The 16762-nt window shown below is 38.0% G+C and overlaps 1 protein-coding gene across 2 annotated transcripts in view; it reads left to right on the plus strand.

The window, feature by feature from the left end:
• Nucleotides 1–16762, plus strand: part of LOC150094184 (metabotropic glutamate receptor 5-like) — a 178501-nt gene that overhangs the window by 140319 nt on the left and 21420 nt on the right. For both annotated transcript variants that reach the window (XM_090412018.1, XM_090412019.1), the window contains exons 7-8: nt 5083–5209; nt 9556–10477. In XM_090412018.1, coding sequence (XP_090268144.1) covers nt 5083–5209; nt 9556–10477 — 1049 coding nt within the window. The remainder of the gene's footprint in view (nt 1–5082; nt 5210–9555; nt 10478–16762) is intronic.

Below are 16762 nucleotides of genomic sequence, written 5' to 3' on the forward strand. Positions count from 1 at the left end.
AAACAAACTAAATAATTATGTATGGGAAATCTTTGGAAAACAAACAGCTTAAATTACAGCAGTGATCGCCAAAGTGGTCGATATCGACCCCCAGGGGTCGATATAACATTGTTAGGGGTCGAGTCGGGCTCAGGGGTCGATAGAAAAATATAAGACATCATTGTACGGGTAATATTTAATTCGGTTAACTTGGATTACCTCCACCCTGAATGACAACGCAATTAAGAGTGAATCGTGGTTACAGTGACATGAACAGGACCTGTAAGATGGAGCAAGGTCATGAAAATAGTTACGGAGGCCAATCAAGTAGGCCAAAATGACGTATTTTACAATAAACGGATGTAGTGGCTCCCAGACGCCCGGCGCAGTGGGAGCGAGATTGCAACACGTGTGTGGTTCTTATTTACTGATACTTACAAGTATTCGATCCCAGTCTCATTTTTGCGCATCGACATACAAGTGAGCGTTAATGTTCTAAAATTCATCAACATACATATTATAATTCAATCGTTATTCATTCACGAACTAAACTTCTCTATGTTGAAGAGTTGAGCAGCGCTGGTAGTAATACCAGCGATATTAATACCAGTAGTTTATTAATATCACTAGTAATACCAGTGATAGTAATAGTAGTAGTAATAGTAATATAATAATATATACTATATTATACATACAATAAACACTGTAACTATAAAATAAACAATTTGAAATATTGACGGGCTCGACGGTCAAAGAAGTTTGGCGACCCCTGAATTACAGTAAAATAAAATCGGTGTTCTCGATCTGCTTCAACACAATTTCAATTGCACCGCCATGCATAATAAAGAGGGCAGAAATAAATAAACCAAACCATTGTTCTGCAGCAACAATACATTGAGTAAAATTTCTCCTTGATTGTGCTTGCCAAGAGAAACTATTTAATTATTATCAACAAAGTAGAAGTACAATAAAGTAAATTGATTGTTATACTTTAGGAAGTGCTGTGTTTGAAGTCGAAAGATGTTTGGGATTTAAATTTTCATATGTTAAATATTTAAGTAGTGAAGCTCGCAAGTTGATATAGAATGGTAGGTAAATTTAATCTGATCTCTCTCTCTCTTCCTTTTATTAAGGAAAATCCTTCGAAAAAAAAACAAAAAAACATGGGATTAAATTATTCCCTTACAACCGAGAACTACTTCAAATCACAGAACCTTCTCTTTGAAGTCATTTCTAGAATCTCTGTGATGTTCCTTCGACAATCTACCAAACTTTCTACGAACTAAAATTTCATTTGAAGAAAAAGAAAAAAAAAATGTTGTCTGATCCGTAACACGACTCCGGCGTTTCTATCAAACGGATCAATAGTCTGCTCATGACATTTCTCCTGCATTACCATCATCTCTATATTAGGAACGTGATGCCAACAAATAGCATTGCGAAGGTTATAATAATTATTTTCCTTGACATGTCTCTGACTTAACGATACACACGCCCTCTGTTGACAATATAAGGAACTTCTAGCAGAACGAGTATTTTTCTATTTGTTATCGATTGGGAATGTGTTACACTCTAAGAGTTGCCCCAAAATTATCCAGAAAAAAAAAAGAAAGAAAATGCACTTAAGAAATTAAACCACTTTCGTAGAGTTTCATATTCATCCCGTAAGTCAACAAACATATGGGGATATATTTTATTCACTCGTATGTGGTTAACACTGCGCGAGGGTTATTCCGTTTTGCGAACTATGCATACGAAAGAGAATAAAGCAGACAGGAGGCAGATTGAAAATTAATTCTCCAGGTAGCTCGTGAGACTAGGCTGGTCGTAAACGATAAGACGACTCGCTTGTGTTAGGGAGCCAATTAAAATGATAAAGCACATTGGAGGAAGAGAAATACGGGCAACATCCATATAATAAATTTAAACTAAAATTGCCAAACGATGGTTAGTGTTTTATGACACTTGTGGGAATAAAATAGAAGAGTGACAGTAAAGAGAAATAAAAGAAAAAAAAGTGTATTGTCTGAAATATTTTAACATTTATCATGGGCTACGAAAGATAAATAGGAAATACCGAGGGAGACCCATGGAATGAGAAACAAAGAATTGAAGCATTTAATTAATTTTATTTTTCTTATAATTCAAATAAAAATAGAAAAATAAATAAACCTCCAGGAGAAAGAAATTATATCAGAAATTATACTGGACGCATTGATTCGGAAATACATATTATAGTAATATTATCTTAATTCTCCTGTATAAATAAAAAAACAATTAACTGTAAAATATCAATAATTTGAAAAAGATTATTTCGGATTTTTCCCAAATCGCGTTACATAACAATATATCATTGTTCTATGTTAATGGGATAGATAAATTATTGCATTTTGCATGAAGCGAGAATAAAAATTTAAAAAAAAGAGAGATCTAACTTATGCAATTTCAAAATTGAATTTGAATTCAAAACATTTGTTGAAACTACAGAGTTATATGTCAAAAATATACAATCAAAACTAGAGTTATGTCAAAAATACAATCATAGCGCATAAAACTTAGAGAACAATGGGACGTTTAAATGCTACTAATTATAACTACTCCGTGCTGTAATAATAATAGTTCTCTACAACAATGTATCTCTACAACATATATATCTCTACAACAATGTATAATAATAGTTCTCTACAACAATGTATCTCTACAACATATATCTACAACAATGTATCTCTACAACATATATTTACAACAATGTATCTCTACAACAATGTATCTCTACAACATATGTATATCTATATCTACAATATCAACAACAATGTATCGCTACAACATATGTATAATAGTACTCTACAATAATGTATCTCTACAACATATATCTACAACAATGTATCTCTACAACATATGTATATCTATATCTACAGCAATGTATCTCTACAACATATATCTACAACAGTGTATCTCTACAACAATGTATATCTACAACATATATCTACAACATATATCTACAACAATGTATCTCTACAACAATGTATCTCTACAACATATGTATATCTATATCTACAATATCAACAACAATGTATCGCTACAACATATGTATAATAGTACTCTACAATAATGTATCTCTACAACATATATCTACAACAGTGTATCTCTACAACAATGTATATCTACAACATATATCTACAACAATGTATCTCTACAACATATATTTACAACAATGTATCTCTACAACAATGTATCTCTACAACATATGTATATCTATATCTACAATATCAACAACAATGTATCGCTACAACATATGTATAATAGTACTCTACAATAATGTATCTCTACAACATATATCTACAACAGTGTATCTCTACAACAATGTATATCTACAACATATATCTACAACAATGTATCTCTACAACATATATTTACAACAATGTATCTCTACAACAATGTATCTCTACAACAATGTATCTCTACAACATATATCTACAACAGTGTATCTCTACAACAATGTATATCTACAACAGTGTATCTCTACAACAATGTATATCTACAACATATATCTACAACAATGTATCTCTACAACATATATTTACAACAATGTATCTCTACAACAATGTATATCTACAACATATATCTACAACAATGTATCTCTACAACATATATTTACAACAATGTATCTCTACAACAATGTATCTCTACAACATATGTATATCTATATCTACAGCAATGTATCTCTACAACATATATCTACAACAGTGTATCTCTACAACAATGTATCGCTACAACATATGTATATCTATATCTACAATATCTCTACAACATATGTTGTATATGTTGTATCTACAACATATATGTATATCTATATCTAGAATATCTACAACAGTGTATCTCTACAACATATATCTATATCTACAACAATATACCTCTACAACATGTATATCTATATCTACATCTACAACAATGTATCGCTACAACATATGCATGTATGTATGTTGGCTAAAAATAAAAATAAATGTCTCATACCCACTAAAGACCCTTCGAATACACAATTTTTAATTAAATATATTATCCTAATATAAAAAATATTTAAAGGTGTGACTATTAAATTTTAAATATTATAAATTAAATAGAGTGCAATTTAAATTTTTTATACATTATTCAAGAAAGCTATATTTTATGTTATTTGAGCAAATTTTATATTATTTGATAAACTTAAAACAATGCAGTATAAAAATGCAGCAGACACACAAGGGCAGAACTAACCGATTTGGACTTTCATGGTTGCCCGAGTAATGCAATAGGTTTTCGGTGCCTGTTCACTCAATAGATAAACGCAGTGCACCGTCAGAATTGCATTATTTGAGTACAGATGGGGAAAATATTTTTTGTTTTGCGAACCGCTTCTTTACCTCAGCGGCATGTAAGGCATCTTTCTATATGGGGATGGCACAGATCAAGGCTCATGGGAATTCTACATGTTTAAAAAAAAGTTGTTTAACCCCCCCCCCCTAAAGAAACGCTCAATTTTCTTCAGCATTCTGCTGGAGATGCTTCAAGATTGGCTAAAGGTAGTAGTTGGGCCTGTAGGAAATGAGGGCTCTCATATCAATAGTTGTCATGGAAACGGTTCTGCCTGTCATCCAAAGCTTGTCGAAAACAGAATGTCGTGGATTTCTAGTTCCATCAGTTAGGGCTGTTTATGAATGAGAAGAGTTTGATGGGGGGAATCGGTCCAATCTTTTTTTCTTTCATCATGTAACTCAGCGAATACTTGAGAAAGATGTAATAAACTACCGATGGATGTTTGTGGCCATAAATCCAGCTTTTCGTCTTTCCACACACGTCCCATTGGGTGTACAAATTTCTGTGAATAGATGAAAAAATATTCACACAACATTTAAAGTTTAGAAGTTAGCCAAATAAGTGTGGAAACAGATAAATAAATTCAGTAACAGAAGAATGAAAAACTTGTTTATTTATATTTTCTTTTAATGAGAAAAATAATAAGTTGTATCTACTTAACTATCTTACGGTTATTCGTGGCATTCATTTTTTTAAAAATAGAACTAATAATTCAAGTGTTGATCTGCAATTACTGCCTATTTGTTACAGAGCATCCAATCAGAGAGTGTGAAGTGCTGCTGGGCATGCGTAGCTTGCAAAGAAAATCAGTATCTTTTGGACGAATATACTTGTAAAGATTGCCCTTTAGGATGGTGGCCAAATGCTAATCTAACAGGTGAGTTTCTTTAGCAAACAATCTCATGCATCAATCTTTTAACGATGAAATAATAGTCATTCATTGTCTCGGATTACTCCTTTAATGTTTCGGTTTTTTTTTTTTCAATGTGCTGAGTGGTCACAGCTGTATAGTTAGATCAAATATACCTTTCGCTATCCAGAAACTTAAATAAGTTAGCTGGCTTCTCTTCTTCTGCACCTGAACCAACATGAACTTACGCAGCATCGACTACCAGCGTAATCACTACCGTCAGACAGGCATGATATTAGCACTACGCTGATCACAATTTCCTTATCAGCATCTCTTTTCATTGCCTTATTTCACAAGATTTTGCAAATATACATATACACAAGTCATGGAATATGTAGTCATACCATTAATCAGAATATATTTGTTATGTTTCTAATATATAATAAATAACATTACATATCCATCTTGAAATAATTTTCGCGCATGTGTAATGTAATAAAAACTATTTCTTAAAGTTCTTAAAAGAACTGGGCGATGGACTGAGTCCTTGACTCTTTATCCCGTCATCTGAATGAAGTAAATCTGTGTGGATGGAGTGTTATTGAGCTAAAAAGCTCCAGTCATGGCTGGGTAACGGCAATAGCCGAGCCTCAGTTAAAACTTCATTGGCTACAGCATTGCCATTTGTTACCCTGATTAGTAAGTAAAGGGTAAAATCTCAAAAAATCGGACGATCTCTAGGCCACTCCATAGTGGGCGAAAGACCGTCCATGTCTCAGCGTTGGTTCCACTCATTGACGGCCGCCCCGTCCAAGCACCCCGACGGGCTCCCCGTTTAAGCAGAACCGCTCAGCGTTTTTTCCACTCAGTGTCGGCCGCCCCATCCTAGCACCCCGATGGGCTCCCCGACTCCTGAGCAGAACCGCTCAAATTCCGAGGAAAATAATTCACCGACAAGAACCCCTCAGCGGGCCCTGCCGGAGAACACCTTCCCCGGAGACTCAAGGTGCTCCCTTAAGGCAAAAACCCTAAGGGAGCGAACTCAAAAACTCACACCCAGGATAACAGCAACAGCCGAACCTCAGTTTACTTCCTCGGTTCAGCATTGCTAATTGTTACCCTGGTTAGTAAGTAAAGGGTAAAATCTCAAAAAATCGGACGATCTCTAGGCCACTCCATAGTGGGCGAAAGACCGTCCATGTCTCAGCGTTGGTTCCACTCATTGACGGCCGCCCCGTCCAAGCACCCCGACGGGCTCCCCGTTTAAGCAGAACCGCTCAGCGTTGGTTCCACTCAGTGTCGGCCGCCCCGTTCAAGCACCCCAACGGGCTCCCCGACTCCTGAGCAGAACCGCTCAAATTCCGAGGAAAATAATTCACCGACAAGAACCCCTCAGCGGGCCCTGCCGGAGAACACCTTCCCCGGAGACTCAAGGTGCTCCCTTAAGGCAAAAACCCCAAGGGAGCAAACTCAAAAACTCACACCAAGGATAACAGCAACAGCCGAACCTCAGTTTACTTCCTCGGTTCAGCATTGCTAATTGTTACCCTGATTAGTAAGTAAAGGGTAAAATCTCAAAAAATCGGACGATCTCTAGGCCACTCCATAGTGGGCGAAAGACCGTCCATGTCTCAGCGTTGGTTCCACTCATTGACGGCCGCCCCGTCCAAGCACCCCGACGGGCTCCCCGTTTAAGCAGAACCGCTCAGCGTTGGTTCCACTCAGTGTCGGCCGCCCCGTTCAAGCACCCCAACGGGCTCCCCGACTCCTGAGCAGAACCGCTCAAATTCCGAGGAAAATAATTCACCGACAAGAACCCCTCAGCGGGCCCTGCCGGAGAACACCTTCCCCGGAGACTCAAGGTGCTCCCTTAAGGCAAAAACCCCAAGGGAGCAAACTCAAAAACTCACACCAATGATAACAGCAACAGCCGAACCTCAGTTTACTTCCTCGGTTCAGCATTGCTAATTGTTACCCTGATTAGTAAGTAAAGGGTAAAATCTCAAAAAATCGGACGATCTCTAGGCCACTCCATAGTGGGCGAAAGACCGTCCATGTCTCAGCGTTGGTTCCACTCATTGACGGCCGCCCCGTCCAAGCACCCCGACGGGCTCCCCGTTTAAGCAGAACCGCTCAGCGTTGGTTCCACTCAGTGTCGGCCGCCCCGTTCAAGCACCCCAACGGGCTCCCCGACTCCTGAGCAGAACCACTCAAATTCCGAGGAAAATAATTCACCGACAAGAACCCCTCAGCGGGCCCTGCCGGAGAACACCTTCCCCGGAGACTCAAGGTGCTCCCTTAAGGCAAAAACCCCAAGGGAGCGAACTCAAAAACTCACACCCAGGATAACAGCAACAGCCGAACCTCAGTTTTCTTCCTCGGTTCAGCATTGCTAATTGTTACCCTGATTAGTAAGTAAAGGGTAAAATCTCAAAAAATCGGACGATCTCTAGGCCACTCCATAGTGGGCGAAAGACCGTCCATGTCTCAGCGTTGGTTCCACTTAGTGACGGCCGCCCCGTCCAAGCACCCCGACGGGCTCCCCGTTTAAGCAGAACCGCTCAGCGTTGGTTCCACTCAGTGTCGGCCGCCCCGTTCAAGCACCCCAACGGGCTCCCCGACTCCTGAGCAGAACCGCTCAAATTCCGAGGAAAATAATTCACCGACAAGAACCCCTCAGCGGGCCGTGCCGGAGAACATCTTCCCCGGAGACTCAAGGTGCTCCCTTAAGGCAAAAACCCTAAGGGAGCAAACTCAAAAACTCATCACCCAGGATAACAGCAACAGCCGAACCTCAGTTTACTTCCTTGGTTCAGCATTGCTAATTGTTACCCTGATTAGTAAGTAAAGGGTAAAATCTCAAAAAATCGGACGATCTCTAGGCCACTCCATAGTGGGCGAAAGACCGTCCATGTCTCAGCGTTGGTTCCACTCATTGACGGCCGCCCCGTCCAAGCACCCCGACGGGCTCCCCGTTTAAGCAGAACCGCTCAGCGTTGGTTCCACTCAGTGTCGGTCGCCCCATCCTAGCACCCCGATGGGCTCCCCGACTCCTGAGCAGAACCGCTCAAATTCCGAGGAAAATAATTCACCGACAAGAACCCCTCAGCGGGCCCTGCCGGAGAACATCTTCCCCGGAGACTCAAGGTGCTCCCTTAAGGCAAAAACCCTAAGGGAGCGAACTCAAAAACTCACACCCAGGATAACAGCAACAGCCGAACCTCAGTTTACTTCCTCGGTTCAGCATTGCTAATTGTTACCCGGGAAGTCCTAAAAAGGACTCGTTCCTTCTTTTTCTAAAAACTATTTATTATTCGCTGTGGTATCAAAGAAAAATTATATTAATAAACATAAGGTGTATTATGATAACTCATTCATATTTAAATTATTTTAAAAATAATTATATATTTTGATTAACTGTTATTTTTTTATAAAATTTTATTTTTTATTTTATATTAAATATATAATTTTATAAAAGTTTTGTAATATTATTTCTCACTATACTATCACTTCTTATTAGACTATCACAATTTCAATCTTGATGCTGTTCTGATACAGCGTAAAGGTTTTATATGTAGCTCTACCTGTTTTACTTTTTGTTAAACCGTGGGCATCTGTACAGGAAGTTCTGACAGACAACGCAGGAAATTTCCAACTCAGTTCTTTTACCATACGAAACAGCTAGAAAGCATCCACTTCCTTTCACCCAGCAAGTGCGTGCATTTATCTTCTCCCTGCTAAAACAGGAAATCCATTTCTCTTCTAGCAGTGCAATGTCGTACATTTTATTTATGTTCAAGCGTATTAAGATATATTAATATATTTCATCTTATCCTATTCACTATTGTTTGTTTCCTCCTATTTCGGTTTACTCTGTATATGAGTCACTTTTATCTCAGAAATTGAAAAACAAGAAAAATTAACAAGAAATATTTCATTCTAAAATAGAGGATATTATAGATCCAGTCATATTTTATAGCCAAATATAAAAAGACACATAAGAAAGTTTTAAAAATTAACAGTAGACTATTCAGCATAATTGTGTTTGTTAAATAGTGCACACTGTAACTGCATTAGCGAAGGTATAGTCTCATAAGCTCTCTGTTGAATTTTCGAAACTTTTTTAAGTTTCCTTTTACACTTGGCTATAAAATATGGCTGCATCCATAATATCCTCCATTTTAAGATCTAATTACTCAAACTGACGCTTTTTAATTCTATATTTTAATAATGTGTTCGTTTTTAGTTCTTGTACATCGATGATTATAAATTGCCGAATGAAACCGGAAGTTTGCCTAAAATAGACCGGAAATACTAATTGAATTACTGTTCCATTTTATAAAGTGAAATCTTAATTCTTCTTTTCTTTCCAGGATGCGACCAGATTCCAGTGGAATACATCCAGTGGAACGACCACACTGCCATAGTTGCTATGACGATAGCATGCATGGGTTTCATCGCCACCATCTTCTCGATGGTGGTGTTCATTCAACACAATGACACTCCGGTAGTGAAGGCTTCGACGCGAGAACTCTCATACGTGATCATGGTAGGGATGTACTTGTGCCACGGCACCACATTTGCTCTTCTTGCTCAGCCAACTCGCATGACCTGCTTTCTGTCTCGAGTCCTGCCAGGATTCAGCTTCGCAATGATGTACGCTTCTCTCCTTACGAAGACCAATCGTATCGCCCGTATCCTGGCGGGAAGCAAAAAGAAGATAATCACCAAGAAACCTCGTTTTATGAGTGCCACAGCGCAGGTGATAATCACGTGGTTGCTCATCTCCATAGAGACAGGCATCATCGCAGCCATGTTGGTGTTCGAACCAGCAGACTCCGAGTATTGGTACCCAACACTGTACAAGGTGAGGTTACGATGTAACACCACCCCTTTAGGGATTATTGCACCTCTTGGATTTGACTTCTTCCTTATTGCTATGTGTACTCTGTACGCTGTAAAGACACGAAACGTGCCCGAGAACTTCAACGAAGCCAAATTTATTGGTTTCACCATGTACACAACCCTTGTGATTTGGATGGCCTTTGTACCCATCTACTTCGGTAGCAACTCAAAAGTAATCACCATGTGCCTCTGTATCAGCTTCAGTGCCATTGTAGCCCTTATACTCCTCTTCTTCCCAAAACTATACATCATCCTCTTCCGACCAGAGAGAAACAACAGGAGTGCTTTTACAACAGCCAAGGACGTCCGCTGTCATATTGGGTACTCAAGTTCTGGAGTTTCTAGAAATTCTAATCACTCAACATCTGATTATAGCCTCGAGTCTCCCAGGTAAGCCAGTATTCTACGCATGCAATAGTCTTAATTCTATATTTCTTATTAAATACCGCAGTTAATGTCAGTAAAATTTTTTGTAGCTAATTTAATGTCACATATCGCATCCGATAGTGGATAACTGAGAATTCACTTTAATGAAAAATAATCAATAGTCAGTCTTGGCATAACAGTATCGTAGGGTTTTTATCATCAATATTTTCTTTTTATATTTCAATGACCATTCAACCAATAAGTGACTGTTTCTCCCAAGTCCTCATGTTACATCATAGACTCCATCTGTTACAAACGCGATACTTCTTACATTTTCTAAAGGCATCCGAAATTCCAATATTGGATGGAAACTTTCCAATACGAGAGAGAGAGAGATGAGATTGTCGATAAACTTAGTGAAACGAAATACCATAAAGCAGTATTTATTCAGTAATAAAAACTTTAAAAGGATAACGCTTATTGGAATGCTAAACACTTCTGGTTGCATTGCGACAGACCTTTCCATAATAAAACCATCAGTAAAGAAGACCTTGACTTTCATTACCCGATACCTTTTTTGTGTTTATTTTTTCATGTTTGATTCATTTCGTCCAAAATAAACATTCACGTGGCAGGTTATTTTGCAGTGGCAAACAATCCTTCATTGGCTGCTTCAAAGTAGACAGTAGAAGGTACAGTTTCACAATAGATTTGTTTATCCAGACCAGAAAATCATTGCCAACGCAATTTTAATGAAAATTCACTTTATGTAAGCAAGAAATACAATAACATTCATCTCTATTGATTCGTCTGGACGTTTACATTATTATCTTCAAAACTGGTATTTTCTTAAAAAATTCTTGAAGTTGTAACTTCCAGGAGTGACAGCTATAATCCAGATCAATCTGTGCAGATAGTTGCGCGCATCTTTTGCAAAACTCAGTTTTTCCTTTTAACGCAAGTCCCTCGTGTATCATTAGAAATAGTGTGCTTCTATCTTTTAGTTTGTACCTCGAGCGCTGTCTCTATTGAATTATGTATTGATATTCTACAAGGATACTGTTTACTTCAAAGTTTCCTGTCTGTGAGCCACTTAAGATTCTCTTGTTAGCCATTAATCAGGCCAGGTGAGTAGTACGTTTCTTGGAGGTCTCCATACAGATCAGTTCGATAGAAATAAATTGTCTCCAAGGGATGTTTTTTCCACTCTGCTCAAGTGAGCGACAAACTCCTATCGATCACACGTTGGATTCATTACAGATATCCTACTTCCTTCTTCTCTCTCTCTCTCTCTCAAGTTTGTGTTCCTAGCACTGAATGTCGATAAAAAAGAGTTTTAACTTTGCTAAGATATGTTGTTTCTAAGAGTTTTAGTTTTCAGAAGATTGCGAATGATCACACCTACAGTACTTGTAGGTATGATCGGATTTCGAATATAAGAGAATTACATTAATTAAAATGTTAAAACACAACTAATAAAAACATAGTTGGATTCATAATAGGCATTATAACAGGAGGAAAAATTAGCATGCCATTTATTATCCCTATACATTGCAAATTTGCTCCTAGAAAAATTTCTTTGAGGCTTAGAGTGTAAATTCACAAACTGATGGAATAATGAATAAGGATAAAGGGGAGTAGAATATTTTATTTAATAGGAGAGACCCAGTCTTCATCCTCCTCTTCTTCGGAAGATGAGGAGGATGATAACTGTTAGACCTATTGGATATCATTTAACACAATAGCAAAATATTGACTTTAAAACCAAAAATAGCACTCAGTTTATATTATCCTTCACAAACCATTAGGAAAAAGAAAACCAGGTCGTCCTCTTAAAAGATTGAACGGTGATTTCTAAGGCCAGTATAGACCTAAATCCTTGACAAGCATGATTATGAGCGTCAATAAATGAGACATTATTTCTTAACTGATTAATCATATTTGCAAGAGACCTTGATCAGACACGATATTGGCTGTATTTCGTACTACAACAAATATCCCGATTCAAGCCTGCCACTTCTCTTTCGAAATACACACTCGCAATAGCAAGGCAGGGATGGACGCAGCATCTCATACATATTATCCGAACCATACACCGTAACAGTAATATTTACAGGTTTTCTTTGATATGTTTGACTGCCTGTCAGAACTACAACACATATTCTTGTATGGTAGCAACTCGCCTCGATGACTTCAAAAGAATTCCGAAAGAAAATTTGCCCCTCCATCGAGTATCGGAAACTTCTGTCAAAACCCAAGACAGATTTTCTGTATGGGCCTGTCAACACAAACAAGAACTTTCATCTTCTTATCCATTGAATATTAAGACCTACTTGTTAGGGATTAATTCCGTATCATCGCAGTGTAGTTTGATGAAAAATACAATTTGTTTGGCGTACGTATTCACTCTCATGTGTCAATACGTCGCTCTGTCAGCGAGATATAACTCAGGGTTAAAACGTATGCAAATATCATCATCCCTTTCCAAAAGATGAACTTTTTTTCTGTGCTATTGACTTTTCTGGTCTGTCAGTGATGCGGATGAAATTTAAATAATAGCTTGCGTGGATGGGAGAGAAGGATAAACCGAAGACTTTCTGTCATCGTCGAAATGATGGATGTCTGGCGGTAAATCCGACTGAGAAGATTCTCTATCTAATTTCCGATGCCCGATATCGATGAGAGATTAGGTCTGCAACGTCTCGGGAAAGAATAACAGCAATCGCTCACCTAAGAAATATGGGAACGTATTAAGATGCCGTAGGGGGAACAGTAGGAGGCAGGTATTCAACACGACAAGAGGTCCATTTGTTTATTCTTCTGGGATATCAGGAAGCGAACATGAAGACTGTTTGGTTTACATACCTTGAGGCCATATTTAGTACTAATAAAATAGCACGTGATGAGATGGTACGTCAGATGAACTAGATGACATTTTTATTTCGGTCATGTCGCTGCAGATACCCCGAAGGACAAGATACACAAATAAGTCCACGTTAATAAATTTTAGTAGAAACACGAAGTCGCTCCATTGCACTAATGTCCAAGTACTTTATTTGGTCCAGAAGACTGCTGATATTGCAAAAATATATTAAATCCATCGTTTCCATTGACTACCATGGATGATTTTGAGCAATTCTTGAGTCACTCACTAATACGGACCAAAAAATTTAGCTGATAGACGGTCTAAAACCTGCAATATATTATTTGACAATATCTACAAACCATTCTATAATGTATTTTTGTTGATTGAGGTTTAAGTACGAACCTCATACTTTTATGCAGTGATATGCACTTGTTTTTAATTAAAAATCCCGCCTCTAAAACGATATTTAGATTGAAAGGACATGGCTGATTCATCATCGTATAGTATAAAAACATAATTACTAATTTATTTGCAATTACCAAACTTTTAATAGCTCCAACCAAATAAAAAAGAACATTTTTAAAAGTTTGACAGAACCTTGTGTTACCATAGAAACATGATCACATCTTCACATCCGGGTTTCTTCGACATTAGTATATAGGTGGTTCAAAATTCCACGTACAAACTTTGAGGGGAGGTAGAGAACATCAAAATCAACCAAACTGTAGACTAATCATTGTAACATTTAAAAATCCTACATTTTTAAATCATGATATAAGTCAAGTGCTCATCTTTATCAATCAGTGACAATCACTATGGAAACCTGTGGACTAATGGAAATCGGCAGTTCACTTTACGTATTATGAAGCACTTGCTCGTGACAATCATTGAACAATAAGAAGCGGGTTTACCATGGAAACACTTTTTGGACTGAAGCGAAAAATAGAATTCGCACTTAGATAAATTATATTAAAATGGTTGTTTGATGCTGATGTCATGTAGAGCTGTTCTGAACATCGATTCAGGTGATTAATAAGTTCTGGTGAAGCTTGGTTTTATTTTAAATTGTGCGCAAACGCTGTTAACTCCATAGTTGTACCTATGTGTGTATATGGAAGAAGATCCTCAAATAAATCAATGTTGATTATACCGTAGTTCTTTGTCTTCTTTATTTGATAACTATTGAGATAGTAAAGAATCAATTTAAAAAGATATGATTATGAAATTTTCATGCATCCATAATATGCTTCAAAATTATTTCGATAGTTTTATATTTTTAAAAATATTTTATAAGTAAACTTATTAATATAAAAGACACCATATTAGTTTACTTTAAGTTAAAATTAATAATGTAATAATATAGGTATAGGTTATTTTAGATTGTTTCAGTACCAAGTATTAATAATCTGAAGTTTGTATCAAACGGTGTTATTTGAAATAGAAAGCCTGTAATTATATGTTTATTTATATAACCAATTTACTTTTCTTTTTTTTCCCCTCCTATAACAGTTTTAAATTAGTTATTACTTCGTGCCTAGGATAAAAAGGCTAGGTTATGAAATACATCCTAATATAGCAAAAAAAAGTTGTATGCCAAGCTATAATCAAGGCAGCGGAATCGATTTATATTTATGGCTTCACACCCTTAGGGGCGGGCAAAGATTTCAGATAATAGTTTTCGAGATCTTATGAATGACATCGTCGCTGTTCTCAACGTATTCTAAAGGAAACCTGTCTATTTTAATTGTTATTGCCTGTGCTATCCGGGTGTCAGGAGGCAGTGCTTTTGGTGTGGGTCCTATGATGATTGGAGAGCGGGGTGTAGAAGAGCAAAATGTCCAATTTGCAACGAATACGGACACGCTTTAGAACATTGCAATAGCCCTTGCAGAAAATTCCAGCAACAACACCACAAGACCAACACCTGCCCGTATCGAATAGCGGCAGAGGAGAGGCTTGCTGGGGTTGTTAACTCACAACTCCCAATCTTCCCATTGGTTATTTCTGATAGCACGGGCATATCCAAACTGCCATCTCTACTAACAACAATAAGAGGAGGTGAAACGGTCAGACTTTCATCCCTTGCAAAAACCAAACCGCACCGCGAGCTGTTTGCAGACTATTTTTACTTCATCAGGTTCAAGTACTATTCCTGCAGAAGACGTATTTTTATTAGTTCTGGACATTGAAAATTCTATCAGAAACTTACCTTTACAAACTTCTGGTGTTTTGGAGAATCCTGCTCGAGGGAGGTGAGAGGAAGGAGAGGTGAAAATCCTTGTTCGTCAGCCTATTCTAGGCGAGTTTTTCAATGTACATAAAGATGTTGCAGGATCTCTATATACTAGAAGCCGGGGGAAGGACTGTTCGCTTCTTCACTGTCTATGTCCCTAATCAAAAATATATCGTTGCAGGAGGGGGATGGGCTCGAACTGCATGGCGGACACGCGATATGGCAAGGTGGGCGATAACAACAATTCTGTTATCACTGGCTCTAAAGAACTGCAACACTGCTGGGGACAACGTCGATCTCATTGACACCTGGAGGAAGTATAACCAAGGCAGAGAAGATACCAAATGGTCGCGAGGTGGAGTCTCGATTGTGTTTATATTTCTAATAACTTACACCAAGGTGTATAGCGGTTGGCAGTTCAGCAGCAGACCGTAAAATGGTTCTGGTAACCATGAACTACCCGTGATCGTTGATACAAACAAAGGACCTTGGAAACTTCCCGAAAATGTACAACGAGGATCTGCAGTTGCTGTTCTACAAATGGAGGCATCCACTGGGACTGGGAGGCGTTGGCAGCCTTTAAAAAAGACGTCAAGCAGTCCTTTCGAAACTTTTATTCAGTTTACCGGTTCTGCCTGGATTTCATAACACCCTTTTCTACTCTCGATTTTTAATAGGTTTTTATTAACCGGACACTTACCAGCTGACTTTGTAAGTGAGTACACGATCTTTATTTACAACGAGAGAGACCTGAATAGCGCAGGTAGCTAGAGGCTCCAATTCTTTTACCAATACGGATTACAAGCTGTTCACAAAAAGTGGTCTGTAACTGTCTGAAATGGAGCATAGGAAATGTGCTTAGCAGCACTCAAGTGTTACGAAGTTACGGGCAGGTCGATGGGACTGAATCTATTTCTGATAAGAGATCTTCGTCGCGTGAGGAGCAAAGAACTCTCACTCGCGCAAGTTTCAGTGGACTTGGAAAAACCGTTTTAGAGTGTAAAGCACAAATTCCTGCGCTGTGTCCAAGAGGAAGTTAGTATGGCTTCTTACGTAAGGGCAATAATCAGCATGTAAAGTAGAACAACAATATCTATCTGTTCCTATGGGTTCTTATCTGAATAGGAACATAGGCTTCCCATAGGCTCCAAACAGAGCAACACCGTTGTGTTTGCTGGTGATGTTTTGGAACCTTTCTATATTTCGATTT

This window comes from Typopeltis vanoorti, chromosome 22 (genome assembly GCF_054136105.1).
Source record: "Typopeltis vanoorti isolate ZY-2024b chromosome 22, IOZ_Tvanoo_1.0, whole genome shotgun sequence".
NCBI lineage: Eukaryota > Metazoa > Arthropoda > Arachnida > Uropygi > Thelyphonidae > Typopeltis > Typopeltis vanoorti.